Source organism: Lissotriton vulgaris, chromosome 3_2 (genome assembly GCF_964263255.1).
Source record: "Lissotriton vulgaris chromosome 3_2, aLisVul1.2, whole genome shotgun sequence".
Lineage (NCBI taxonomy): Eukaryota > Metazoa > Chordata > Amphibia > Caudata > Salamandridae > Lissotriton > Lissotriton vulgaris.
In genome coordinates, this window is record NC_141690.1 from 279,440,577 (window position 1) to 279,455,177 (window position 14,601).

Consider the following 14,601-nt stretch of genomic DNA (forward strand, 5'->3'; position numbering starts at 1 on the left):
CCAAACTCACCCTGTTTGAACCTGGTGGTGCATTGGCGTTGACTGACTCTACCTTTTTGCCAGATATAGTCCATACAGGAAAACTGTCTCTCTTCTTTGAACCATTAAACAGGGATTTATTAAAATATATAGAATTTTAACATGAGGACTTAAAAGAGAGAGGACTGAAGAAAAAATAGTAAGTGAGATATTCAGACATATTCATATCTAGGTTGTCTGTAAGAATACTCCTTATTTGAAGACACAGAATATTGCACTGTCATTGACTCAGAAATAGAGACACTTTTTTAAAGATCTCTTTATTGCAAATAGAGCAAACAAACGAGCAGTGACATTAAGCAATACACATTGCAGCATCATGAGATAACCGTACCAAATCAGTCTCCTGTCAGCCACAAAAAATCACTGCCCCCGTTCACTCTCCCCGTTTAACCATTAAGGATTGAAGAGGCAGCAGCAGAGTCCGAGCGCCTACGACGCAAAACATCATAACCGGCCCCTGCGATAGAAGCACATCGTTTTCCCAGATGATCGTTCCATTTTTCCCATATTTTGGTCCATTTGTCCAACTGGGGCATTGGACATATAGGGGAGCAGTCCGTTGTCTGTAGGCTCTGAATCTGGTGAGAGACCATATCCGCCGTGTGAGCACTGCTGAAGACCGATGGACTGTGGCTTGTACAACAGCCAAGAGATTTGTGAGGAGTACAGGACTGAAAAGGGCCTTTTGTCCTGAATTATAAATTGCTTGAAATAATGTTGCATTGCTGTTTCAAATGTGGGTGGCATCATTGCCCCTGCTAACTGAGAAGAGGCTAGGCGCACTGCAGTGGTTTATTAAAAGGTTAAAGTCAAATTGATAAAGTCCGTGAGGTTGGGTGCTCCACCAGATAGCGTAACCGTCCAAGTACGCTCAATAAGTAATGCTTGGTTAGCGCAGAAACATCGTAAGTGCGTCCCTGCGTTTGAGCACACCTTTTGGTCGTCACAAAGGACAGACTCCGTTGTATTTTGTTTGGTTATTTAATTGTTGTTTACAAGTTCAACAAGTTCGTTTGGATCATACTTTCATTTAATGAATATTTTATTTCATATCCTCATTTAGTGATTTCCAGTGCACATTTGTAGTAAAAAAACACAAACGCTCCGATGCATTTCGGACGTGGCCCTTTGTCAAGGAGCTCTGTTGGTGAAAATAACATAATTGATATACGCCGTAACTTTTTCAACTACACCAAGAAACACTCAGGAAGCTAGTCTCAGCACCGATTCAACCACAACTAGCATCCCCACCAGGGAGCCTTTTTTAGAGGAGGGCCCGAGAAAACCGAAGACCCCGGAGGGGCAAAAGAACAGGAAACAAACCAGACCAAAACAAGAAGTTCAAAGAAAAACACCAAAAAGAAGAATCACTAGTCATCAACATTTCAGACATGACGTTGACACCACATGAAGCCAAACTTTTACAAAAAGGAACATCATTCATTCCTACTCATTCCAGCAACCTTCTCGAACTAGAGATAAGTACATTCAAATTAACCAGAAAATTGAGATTGAGACATTTCTTCAGTAATGTGTTAACACCAACCACAGAGGTGAAACTTGATCAACTGCTCGGCTTACGCCCCAAGAGCACCTATATGCCACCATGCAGCCACAAAAGCATAGATACTTTTGAAACTCTTGTTAAACAAGACATCGCTAAAATCTATTTTCAAAGGAAGACACAACCGAATATCACCCAGAAAGACCAGGATACCCTCAGAAAAATAGCCAACAACAAACAAATCAAGTGCCTCAAGGCAGATAAAGGTGGCGCACTAGTCATCGTAAATACCAGCATGTATACAGCAAAAATAATGGAGCACATTTCTGACCGCAACACATGCCACTTGAAGGCAATCCAACCTCGGAATACAAGAATGAATTAAGGGAACTCATCCTTAAAGCCTCCAATGAAGGGATCATTGATGACAGGACCAGCAAATACCTCACGGTAGAACATCCCCGTAGTCCAACTATGACAATGCCTCCCAAGATCCACAAAGATATGGTGAACCCACCATTCCGACCGATAGTTTCCACCAGAGGTTCTATCCAAAAGAGCTACAGAAAGGACACCACTGAATTTCTGGTTAAATTATCTGAAGTACACATAGAAGAAGGGGAAGACCTCATTCTATGCACCGCTGATGTGAGAAGTCTATACACATCAATCCCACACGGCGGAGGGATTGACGCCATGGAAAAGGCAATTCTGAACAGTGATATCCCCACCAACTTACAACCATTCCTTATGGAGTTGATGATTTATACGCTTTATCACAGCTACTTCACCTATGACCAGCACTGGTACTTACAACTGTCCGGTATGTCCATGGGCAATTGCGACGCGCCAACTTACGCTAACATGTACATGGCTGAGTTTGAAAACACAGACATCTACGATAACAGGAACTGGATAGATAACCTCAAAATGTTCGTCCGTTATATTGATGATCTTTTTTTCATATGGAAAGACACAAGGTCAAAATTGGAATTAGCGCTCACTGAATTAAACACCAAAGACAATAGGATCCAATTAACCTGGCACATCAGTGATCATATAATAAGTTTCCTGGATGTATCCATTGAATTCACAGAAGGAAGACTAGAAACCGATCTGTTTAGGAAAGACACAGACCGCAATAACACTCTACACCACACAAGTTTTCATCAGAACTCCCTAAAAAAGCACCTTCCATACAGCCAAATGCTGTGGATTAAGCAAATAACTTCGGATCCCACAACCTGCTGCACCCGCATGAAAGAAACAGGCATTAGATTTCAGAACAGGGGGTACCCCCAAGACATCATAACCAAGGCAACTGAGAAAGTAAATGCCATCTCACGTAATGAAGCTCTCACCAGAGCGACTAAAAAAGAAGAAAACAGAATGGTGGTGGTTTCGCAATATTCCACCCAAAGCAACCAATACAAAAAAAATGTTTTAAACCATTGGCGCATACTCGCCACAGAGCCTACACCAGAGCAGCTAATCTGAAAGAGATATTACCAAGGGAATCCGGAAAACAGATCACAATCAATGGAACACTTCCCTGTTACAATTGCAACAGTTGTAACAACATCATACGAGGAAACAACATAAGCCACCCCATGAGGGGACACAACATCAAGGTGAACGTAAATGCAACTTGTGACTCCATAAACCTTGTTTATTTACTAAAGTGCCCATGTGGGAAAATCTACATAGGAAAAACTGAGAGAAAAATCACGATACGACTCAATGAGCACAAATCCAACATACGGACAAAAAATGAACGATCCAGCATAGCTATGCACTTCCATGAACAGAGACACAACATAGCTCAACTTAAATTCATGGTACTAGAGTTGGTTGAGAAAAAAAGAAGGCAGAGACAATAACAGAACCCTACTACAACGTGAGACAGCCTGGATTTATCGATTACAATCTTTGAAACCGTTCGGTCTCAATGACCGCATTGAACTTAGCTGTTATTTGTAAAGATCTTTATGATATTGTAATGCATTGCAAATAGTGTGGTTTGCTTTAACAATTTATGTTGATTCATGCTTTATGTACCCACCGACATACAATTAACATATACATGTCCCTTTCTTCACACACGTCGTTGTATTCAGCCCGCATCACCCTTTTCCCCGCATCTTTTAGACAGTGCATCCATTGCACTCCTTCCACCATTCCCGATTCAACCCAGGCTAAGATGGCCGCCAAACTTTCATCAGTTTCATTAGTCCGTTTTCCACTCGCTGACACTACGAACCTTTCCGGGTCCCAGTCAGGTTTAAATCTCCCACCTACGCGCCAACACACCCTCGCTCAGGTCTCCTCTGTGTCCCGAAACGAGGAGAACTTCTGACTTGACTCTCCAAGACTGTAAACCTTTGAGACGTTTCCAGCTTCGCAACGAAGTAAGTCAAATTGCGATTCCGATTTTATTTACTTTGCTGACCTGCTACTGCATTAGGTCACCATTCTAAAGCTCCAGTGTTTTCACCAACAGCGCAAGCCATCGACCGCCCTGAATTCAGTTACAAGGAAACACCCGGTACGTTTCACCTCTGTACACGCAGTTTTTCAACCTGCCACTATGTCACTATGTTACCATGCACCCACACGGATTACCACGAAACACGTCGAGCATGCACCAATTTAAAACCACACCGATACAGTTAGCATGTTCTGCACGTTATTCTAACCTTTAACTGTGTGTGATGAACATCATATATTACGGCATATATCAATTATGTTATTTTCACCAACAGAGCTCCTTGACAAAGGGCCACGCCCGAAATGCATTGGAGCGTTTGTGTTTTTTTACCTCAAATGTGCACTGGAAATCACTAAATGAGGATATGAAATAAAATATTCATTAAATGAAAGTATGATGCAAACGAACTTGTTGAACTTGTAAACAACAATTAAATAACCAAACAAAATACAACAGAGTCTGTCCTTTGTGACGACCAAAAGGTGTGCCCAAACGCAGGGACGCACTTACGATGTTTGTGCGCTAACCAATCATTGCCCCTGCTTTCATAGACCATTCTCTCCGTTAGCATGCACCAGTTTCTCAATCCAGTCATTCAACTGTGGTGTCATTCATATCTGATCCCTACTGGTAAGGGCAGTTACTTCCCAAATATTCAAGAGGCCCCACTTCGCAGAGGCCTCCGTGTTACTCTGACTCCCAATAGTGCTGAATTACCGGGCAACTCCTTATCCTGTGGACAAAACGTTCCTGTTTGGCCACAGTTCCTAAGACAGAGTAGAAATAGACCCACTTGAATGTAAACATATGTATGTAACCTTTCTATGTCACCTTGTTCTTGTCATATTATTCCATCAAGGAATAAAGAGTTGTCCTATGTTTCTGAACTACACCAAAGAAGCCCTGAAGACCAGATTATTCCCCCTTCCCCCGGATTCCTTTCATAGTTTTTCTTCAAGTTTTTGTCAATAGTCATAAATGTATTTTAACACTTTGTACTTTGTATTATCGTTCTCTTAGCTGTACAGAGGCTTCAGTTGTATGTTCCCTGTTTCCTCCTGCTCCCTTTCCAATTCCTGAGAGTAGATCTTGACCCGGAGACTGCTTGACCAACCAATGCGCTCATGGGATATTTGCTTCCCCACTAAAATGAATTTCCTGTTTAGGTTGTGGGAATGGGAGGTGAAGCAGCAACACATAAAATGCCTCTGATCACCCATCCTCACCACCGTCAGCCTGCCACATTTCTCACCGGTATCTATTGGGCACCCAACAGGAAGACTAGGGGAAGCCTTTTCTAAGTCCGGATGCTATTGGACACAAAGGTCCTGATTATGACGTTGGGCGGTCTTGTGTCCGTCTGACCACATAGCGGTCTGGAAATCGTCCGACCTTAAATCGGCGGTTCCGACCTGGCTATTGCGATGCGACCACCCATCGGGCAGTCATGAACATGCATTTTACAATGGAGGCTTGTGCAGCAGGCGGAGAAGGCCCTCGGCACAAGCTTCCATTGTAAAATGCATGTTTGGAAACATTTCTCCACTGTGTGTGGCAGTCACCTCACTGTGCCTGCCACACGGTGCAGAGATGTTTAAGGGGGCATTATAGGTGCACCTCCAAGCCCCATTTCAGAGGGCCGGAGGTATGGGGGCCCTGCCAGGGGCCCCTAAAACACTTTCCTACAGCCTTTCCATGTTGGAAAGGCTGACATGAAAAGGCTGTCAGAATCTGTTATCGTAATCCCAACGGTAGAGCCGACCCTGGCCCCGCCTTCATTATGGGATTATGGTGTGTTCTGGCGCACCGAAGGGCTCTTTGAGCCTGTCGGAAGCACCGCGGAAGGTCCTTCCACCCGATGCCTCTGCCCGCTGCATCATGTTATGTTATGTTATGTTATGATGAATTTGTAAAGCGCACGTTCACCCTGGTGTTTCTTGGTGCTGTGTACCACTGGGGAACTCGTCCTGGCTTTCCCTGTGAGATGGTCCCTATTGGGCATCCCCAAGGTGAAGCCAGGCATCACTGTGTTCTTGGGGCCGTTGTGGAGATTAAGCAAGCTATTGCCCAGAGTTGCAGCATGGGACCCATGGTTAGAGAGGCACCGAGGCGACATTTATCGAGCCCGCCGACATTGGTTCCGTACCCTGCCGCGTCGGGAATTGAAACCTGGTCCCGGGCCGACCTCTGCATCTGGGTCTGCCGCCTCTAACCGGTGAGCCACACTTCTCCACGCATCATAATGCGGTGAGCGGACCGCAATGCCAGATGTCGGGCGGACCGACATCGTAATCGGGCCCAAAGTGCCTATTAGTATGAGGTGGGGCATTAGACATGTACTGGGCAGTCAATTACCTGTAGACGCTGAATACGGTGAGGCACCATATCCTCCGTGAGAGCACTACTAAAGACAGATGGACTGTGGGTCGTACAACGGCCAAGAGACTTGTGAGGAGTACAGGAATGAAAGGGCCTTTTGTCATGACTATCGCTTGCTTGAAATAATGGGGCATCACTGTTCCAAAGGTGTGTGGCATCACTGCACTCCGGTTCCGTGGTTCGTTCTTAGCATTGTGAAAGCTACATGCTTTTGATGAAGACACATTTGAAATGACTGTGATATTTTTTAGGAGTGTTTTGTTTTGCTTGGAAGCTCTGATGCTAAAATAGGTCTGTTTTCTATGTATAGCCGCAAATGTTCAGGTCCTATTTGTGTCTCGGTTCTGGGTTGAGGCACTTTGCGTCGGGTCGTGTGCTGTGTAGGTGCCATTAAGGGTGACAGATAGTCACCCATCTGTTGGAACACTTTATCTCTCTTGTGTTTGATTTTCCTCCTTGCTCCCATGTTTCCCTGTAATTATATCTTCTATTCGGGCCGTCTCCATTTGCTAAACTTTTGTTTGCAGCGCTGGTGTCTAGCCACAAACTGCATTTTGTAGTATAGTTAGTAGTAATGCAGTAGTACGACTAAAATACGACAACATTTAATCACTGACCTGCTTACTGAGGTCTATACCTCCCCTCTCATTTGTGTGCAGAGATCTCCGCACACATAGACACACATTTTAGAAGTAAATATGTCAGGGGCGAGTGCCTAGAAAATTGGGAATTGTTATAAATAAATGAGAGGGTGTTAAGGAGGGGTTAAACGAAAAGACAAAAGACCAGCCCATTGCTATTCACAAACTGCACTTCTATAGTTACTACGGCCAAAAGAGACCGAAAGCAGTCATAATTGTACCTCAGCTCAGAGCTGGAGAAAGCCCAGCACCACACATGGCCTACCACAAACAGATGCTCAATACCCCTAAACAAAATAATGGAGGTAAATATATACCAGTGATACGCATTTTGAAAAATGTGTCTTACATATAAAATACATCTAAATAGTTCACATTGACATTTAACATTAAACATTTAAACTATTGTTTTTAATTACATTTTTTAACTTTTATAACTTACCCTGTACCTTACCATGAGGTTGTCTCTGACAAGTGTGCAGAACATCAAATACAGTTGTAAAGCCACTACTAGAAGATATAGTTGTATATGATATTTTTACTGACTCCATCCCCTGTATTGGGAATGGGGACATGTAGGTCTACACTCTTGAGTAACTTTACACTTGTAATTAGTGAATAACCAGAAGAACTAAAGTTACTCAGATGTGTATGAATGAACTTAGACGTGTAAGTTTTCTCGTGTATGTTTACGTTTGTCAATAGCCCACTCTGAGTTTATCATGCTGTATTCATATTTGCTATTGTATGAGGTCTTTTTCACTCAAATGTGCCTCGTAGTTAAATTCCTATTGTCCCTTCTTATTTGTTCTAACATTTTCTTGTCTTTCGTAGCTACAACTACCTTCAAACTGTGAGCCCAGGTCTGCATCGACTGACCGATGTTGTGAAGAGCAGCCTCAGCCGGCGCTTTGTGTACAGTCCACCAACTGGTGCTAAGCGACACTACTTTGCTGTTGACACATATCGGCCTCCGCCGCAACAACCTGGAGATGCCCCCGTTGAAGAGAGCTATCTTGTCATGCACCAGGTCACTGTGCAGCTTCCCTTTGAGATTGAGGTGTCTTTTGAATCAGGTAGTTTTGTAGACCGTCCTAACTCGCTGGTGGGACCTAATTTTTCAGCAGTGTTGGCCAGACACAAGTCTGCCTTTGAAGCAAAATTTGAGCAGACCTTCTCGCTGAGCAGCAAAGGTTTCTCACCTGCACAAGTGCAATTTGCCCAGTCAGCTCTCAGTAACATGATCGGTGGCATGGGGTACTTCTACGGTCACTCTTTTGTGCAATCCCGGTACAATGAGCAGCCGGTGGCCTACCCGGAGGGTCCACTCTATACAGCTGTGCCATCACGATCCTTCTTCCCTCGTGGATTCCTCTGGGATGAGGGTTTTCACCAGCTCTTGGTCAGTAAGTGGGATCCAGCAATAAGCAAGGAGGTGGTCGCCCACTGGTTGGACTTGATGAACATCGAGGGATGGATTCCACGCGAGCAGATCCTGGATAGTGAGGCCCGGAGCAAAGTGCCTGTAGAGTTTATTCTGCAGCGTAATGAGAATGCCAACCCACCCACCCTCTTCTTGACCCTACAGAAACTTCTGGCTGGCATGGAAGGAGAACCACTAGCCAGCAAAGATGAACTGTACCTTCGGAAACTTTTACCGAGGCTTAAGACCTGGTACGACTGGTACAACACAACTCAGGAAGGTCCACTTCCTTACACATTTCGATGGAGAGGCCGTGATGAGGACACCAACATTTACCTTAACCCTAAAACATTGACCTCTGGTCTAGACGACTATCCCCGGGCTTCACATCCATCCAGTGATGAGCGGCATGTGGATCTTCGCTGCTGGATGGTGCTGGCTTCTGAGGTCATGGGACAAATTGCGCAGATGCTGGGTGAGCCAGCTGGTGAGTACCAGCGGATGCAGCTTGCGCTTAGTGATAATGCACTGTTGGAAAAGCATCATTGGTCGGAGCAGCTCCAAGCCTTTGCGGACTATGGGAATCATACTCAAGCAGTCTCATTAGAACGAGAGAGGATTTTTGTACCTCCAGGTCATAACCCTAATCACATGCCACCACCCCGTTTGGTGCGTGTGGTCCGCAAGCTCCCCAAACTGCAGCATGTTGGTGCCCTTGGTTATATCAGCTTGTTCCCCTTCTTGCTGAATGTGCTACAACCTGATTCGCCCCGGCTCGAGGCCATCTTTAAGGACATGAGGAGTGAGAAGAAACTGTGGACTCCGTACGGGCTGCGCTCCCTGGCAAAGTCCAGCTCACTGTACATGAAGCACAATACTGAGCATGACGGCCCCTATTGGCGGGGCCCGATCTGGATCAACATCAACTATTTAGCTGTTCGAGCCCTTCGTCACTATGCAAGCATCGATGGACCTTACCGTGAGCAGGCAGCAAACCTGTATCAGGAGCTGAGGTCAAACCTGATTGGTAACGTGTACCGGCAGTATATGGAGACGGGCTACATCTGGGAGCAGTATAATGACAGTACTGGAAAAGGGCAAGGCTGCTACCCTTTCACAGGCTGGTCCGCTCTGGTGGTACTGATGATGGCAGAAGAGTATTAAAAGCCCTTTATGTGGATTCATCCCTTGTGGTGCGCTGGTGCCAACTTGTCGAGCTCCTCAGCTCTTGGAACAGACAACGTTTGTGGGATGGAGCTGGTATCCTTGACTTAAATGACTGTGGTTCATGTGAGGCTGGGTGGACATCATTGGTCTGCCTCGGTCTGATTGGGAGTTTCTGATTGTCCAGTTTTAAGTTGTCTGCATGAGGGACAGTATTTGAAGAGTCTCAGCAGATGTTCTATGTTAGAAGCTGACTGAGGGTTCACATTGGAAGACACATGAATGATTTCTTCACAGATCAGGAGAAGGGCTACTCTCTTCTTTGCATTACATTCCTATCTCTCTCTTCAGTGTCTTCTGTGGTCTTCTCTTACCTCTTTAAAGTGCTATGTTCCTCAAGCTATCGACAACTGGCTCCATCTTGGTTGTTCTTTCGCTTTGTGACTCTGTTGTCTCCTACTCTTAGGCACAGCATTCGTTACTTAATTTGAGTTCTTGTCCTCTGACTAAAGGTTTACTGGGTTTTGACTAATCTGTCCTTTCTCCTTTGTTTTCACAGATAAGGCAGGAAAAAGTTGTTTTAACACACAAAAGGTGTATAATTTTTACTGTTATGATATAGTAAATTAAAAAATGTGAAATGGACTATTTATAATAAAATGACTGTTCATGACAAAGAATCAAAACAAATATTCTCACGGCATCGCTTTTTCAAATTGACCCAGCAAATTGAACAGACCATCAGTACGGCAAGGGAGCATCTCCGGGTTTTGGCACTCTTCATCGGTCTTGCATTGCTTTCAAGTTAGGTGGCTCTATATGCGTTACTATCTCTCTCACTCACACACATTCAGTATACATCATCAAAAAAGAAAATACAGCAGCACTCTGGAGAAGAATTACTCACTAAAAAGTCGTTTTGCACAAAAGAAGATTAATTCAACAAAAGTAAAAGAACATTATATATATATATTTTTGCTGAAAAAAACAAAGGTTTAAGTAACGTTATAGTTAGGTGAATATGTCAATGACGTTTTAAACTAAAAAACACTTAAACTCACCATTTATAGTTAGCAGCGCAAACTATAACTTGCGCCCCCACCATGCATTGCTTATGACAGCACATGATATCACTCATGACATGTTCAATGACCTCATTTATGACATCGCTGATGACTTCTCAAATGACATCATCGATGAGGTTGTTTTTTTTAACAAAAATTGATCTTTTTTTTACACCTAACTAAAGATTTAATTTAACCGTTGTTTTGTTCCGTGAATTTCTAGTTGTTTATTTTAAAACGTAAAGTAATATTTTATTGCCGTACATAAAGCCAACGCTCCGCCACGCATGGCCGAAACAGCAAACTCCCAACAGGCCCTTTGCTTTTTAAAGACATGGGGGGGACGGTGGGCACATGGCGCCCCCTCCCGGAGCCTCATTGCTCCCAAGCCTCATTAAGCCCATTAGACCCTGGGGAGTCCCTCCCCCAGGGTCTTATGTTTTTTAAAGGAGAGGGGGGATGAAGCACCCTCTCTCCCTGGACCCTAGAGGCCCAGTACCCCAGGGCCTTCGTTTTTTAAGGGGGTGGGGCTGCATGGCCCCTTCCCAGAGCCTTTAAAAGGCCCTGGGGACCTCATTCCCCCAGGCCCATACCTCTTTTAAAGGGAGGAAGGCTGAATGCCCCCCCGATCCTCATTAGACCCTGGAGACCCCATCCCAGAGCCCCTGTATATTCAAGGGGAGGTGGATAAGTGGCAGCCCCTCCCCAACCCTTATTAGGCCCTGGAGGCCCCATCCCACACTTTTGGAGCATTTCAGCCCCGGTGGGTGGGCTCTCCAGAGCCTATAATAGCTCTGGAGGGCGACTCACAGCCCTTTTATTATTTAAATCAACCTCTGGGGATGGGGTCCTCGGGCGGCTCGGGGAAAAGGGCTGCGTGGCCCCCCTCTATTTTTAGGTCGAGCAGACCTACCCTCAATGCGTGAGCATTGAAGGTGTCTGCTTCAGACCTATTGTGGCCCGTATTTAGGAATGTGGACAGCTACCAGACGCGCGCTTTGACGAGGTCAGATTTCACCTCGGGAGCGAGCGTCTGATAGCTGCGCATGCGCAAAGCCCTTGCTCACACACAGACACAGGCAGCCCCCACCCCTCTGCATGCACGCACGCACGCACGCACACACACACACACACAGGCGCGCGCATGCACACGCAGGCATACGGCACACATACAGGCACACATACAGGCACACTATCCCCTACCTCGCATTCTCTCTCAATCACACACAGTCACGCATGCGCACACACATTCCCTCGCGCACACACTCCCCCCCCAACCCCCCACCAGGCATACACAGGCACGCACGCACTTCACATCAGCCCTGGGCCCCACTCACCGACTGCGCTCTTCCGGCGGGGCTCCTCGCGGCGCGTCTCCTCATCTAAATCGGGGCTCCCTCAGGTCAGAGGAGCCCCGCAACAGGCGCCACACTCCTCCTTCTCCCCGGCCCCCTACTGGGGACCCGGGCTACCCCAGACGGCAGGGCGCTCCATGCGCCGGCAGCTCGCGGACCTCGGGAGGCGGGACTTCCGGTCGGCCGCGAGCGGATTGGCCGGCCGGCCAAGAGCTTCCGGGTCGCCGCGGGCAGCGCGGCGGCGCCCTATAATATTTTTGTTTTGTTGCTGGCTTGTTTGTTATGTGGTCATTAGGCAGAAGATTGCAGATTCTAGCCTTTCCTGTTTGCCTCCACTATGTTTTAAGATACTCGTGTGAATGGTTTTATATATTTGCTCATTGACACGAGTAGGGCATATCACCTGTCAAAATTGGAATTTGGTGACATTTTGAATATGTTACTCATTCACCGCTGTCTTACTTCAATCATTTGCATTGGCGCTCAAGAAGAGGCAAATAGGGCGGCCAGCAGTCAGGGGGAGCAAGTATTACACATAACTGGGGAGCTGGTATTTCATATTCGTACACCATTTCTGTGTCTTGTGAAGTATTCATATTTGTTGATTAACAGTTACCCGTAAAGCTTTGGAAATGCAGGATATTTTTTGCATTCTCACTTTTTTTTTTACTTTCCTGCACAAACAGTTTATAATACATTGCTTATGTAGGCATTATAGTAGTAAGCTATTGTCTGCAATACCGAAAATATTTTGCACGCATTAGTCAAAATGGTAAAAGTGAAAACTGTTCAAGGCAAATCATTTTTTTTAATGTTTGGCAAATATCCTCATGACACTAATCCTTACTCATCCTGTACCTAAAATTTGCATAGTTTGGAATGTCATCTGGTAACACGGAGGGATTCTGTTTTGTTTTAAATTATATTACAAACTATTGAAGGGATTCTTGAAGTCCCACATGAATTAAATGGGGATTATTTTCTTCTTCTGTGGCATAACAAGAAACGTGCCCCCCACCATCCCCGTGCCTCAAGACTCCTTGTCTCAGAGATATCCATAGGCTTTGTGCTGCCCCATCACTCCAAGTGACACAGGACCTGCAGGGAGCGGTCTGCATTATTCCCACTGGTGCACTTTGGGTTTGTAATAAATGTGAGTGTGAAGGGCACACTCACGCTTGCAGCACATCAGTTTTGCTGCTATAGTTGCCACAGTCATGTGTTGTCAATTCAGACTCAAGGGAGAACAAGCATTTATGATCCTTTCCCTGTGTGATTGAAGTAAATGGAAAAGATAAAATGGTTGGTTTATGCAGCCACCCCCTCACCCACACACCCCCTCACCCTCACACACCCTCACACACCCTCACCCTCACACCCCCTCACCCTCACAACCCCTCACTCACCTTCTCACCCTCACCCCCTCACACATCCACACACACCCTCTCACCCATCCTCACACACCCTCTCACCCTCACACACCCGCACCCACCTCACCCTCACACACCCGCATCCTCACTCACCCTCACCCCCGTCACCCCTGTCACCCCCCTCTCCCTCCCTCACCCTCTCACCCTCACAACCCCAACCCCCCATACCCTCACACACCCTCACACCCACACACCCTCACCCACCCTCACCCTCACACACCCTCACTCACCCTCACCCCCCCTCACCCCCACACACCCTCACCCCCTCACCCTCACACCCCCCTCACCCTCACACCCCCTCACCCTCACACAACCTCACCCTCACACACCCTCACCCCCCCACCCTCACACACCCTCACTCACCCTCACACCACCTCACCCTCACCCTCCCTCACCCTCTCACCCGCACAACCCCACACCCTCACCACCACATACCCTCACACACCCCATACCCTCACACACCCTCACCCACCCTCACACACCCTCACCCTCACACACCCTCACCCTCACACACCCTCACCCCCCCTCACCCTCACACACCCTCACCCTCACACACCCTCACCCCCTCTCACCCCCCTCACCCTCACACCCCCTCACCCTCACACAACCTCACCCTCACACACCCTCACCCCCCACCCTCACACACCCTCACCCTCACACACCCTCACACCCCTTCACTCACCCTCACCCTCACCCTCACACCACCTCACCCTCACACCCTCACCCCCTCTCACCCTCACACCCCCTCACTCAACCTCACACCCCCTCACCCTCTCACCCTCACCCCCTCTCACCTTCACTCCCCCTCACCCTCATACCCCCTCACACCCCCTCACCCTCACAAAATCACTATGTGCTACCACAACATCACTGAAACCACAGCATCACTCGTTTGCCATCACAACATCACTCAGCGCCACCACATCATCAATCTCTGCGACCATTCAACAACACCTGGTTCAAATATGCTCTCTCAATGTTTGAAGCTTTATTACAAATGTAACAAAAACATGTTAATATTTCACTTCTGTTCTTGGAATTTCGTCACAATAAAATACACTGAACATAAACTTCACAAAAGTTATTTACAAAACTTTAAGCTATTATCAAA

At 46.5% G+C, this 14,601-nt stretch overlaps 1 protein-coding gene across 1 annotated transcript in view; it reads left to right on the top strand.

Annotated features, from left to right (window-relative positions):
* The window catches only part of MOGS (mannosyl-oligosaccharide glucosidase), a 76,142-nt gene extending 65,811 nt beyond the window's left edge, over positions 1 to 10,331 (top strand). Inside the window, exon 5 of the mRNA XM_086964352.1 lies at positions 7,889 to 10,331. Within this exon, the coding sequence (XP_086820478.1) occupies positions 7,889 to 9,641 (1,753 nt within the window). The 3' untranslated portion in view covers positions 9,642 to 10,331. The remainder of the gene's footprint in view (positions 1 to 7,888) is intronic.
* The last annotated feature ends 4,270 nt before the right edge of the window (positions 10,332 to 14,601 follow it).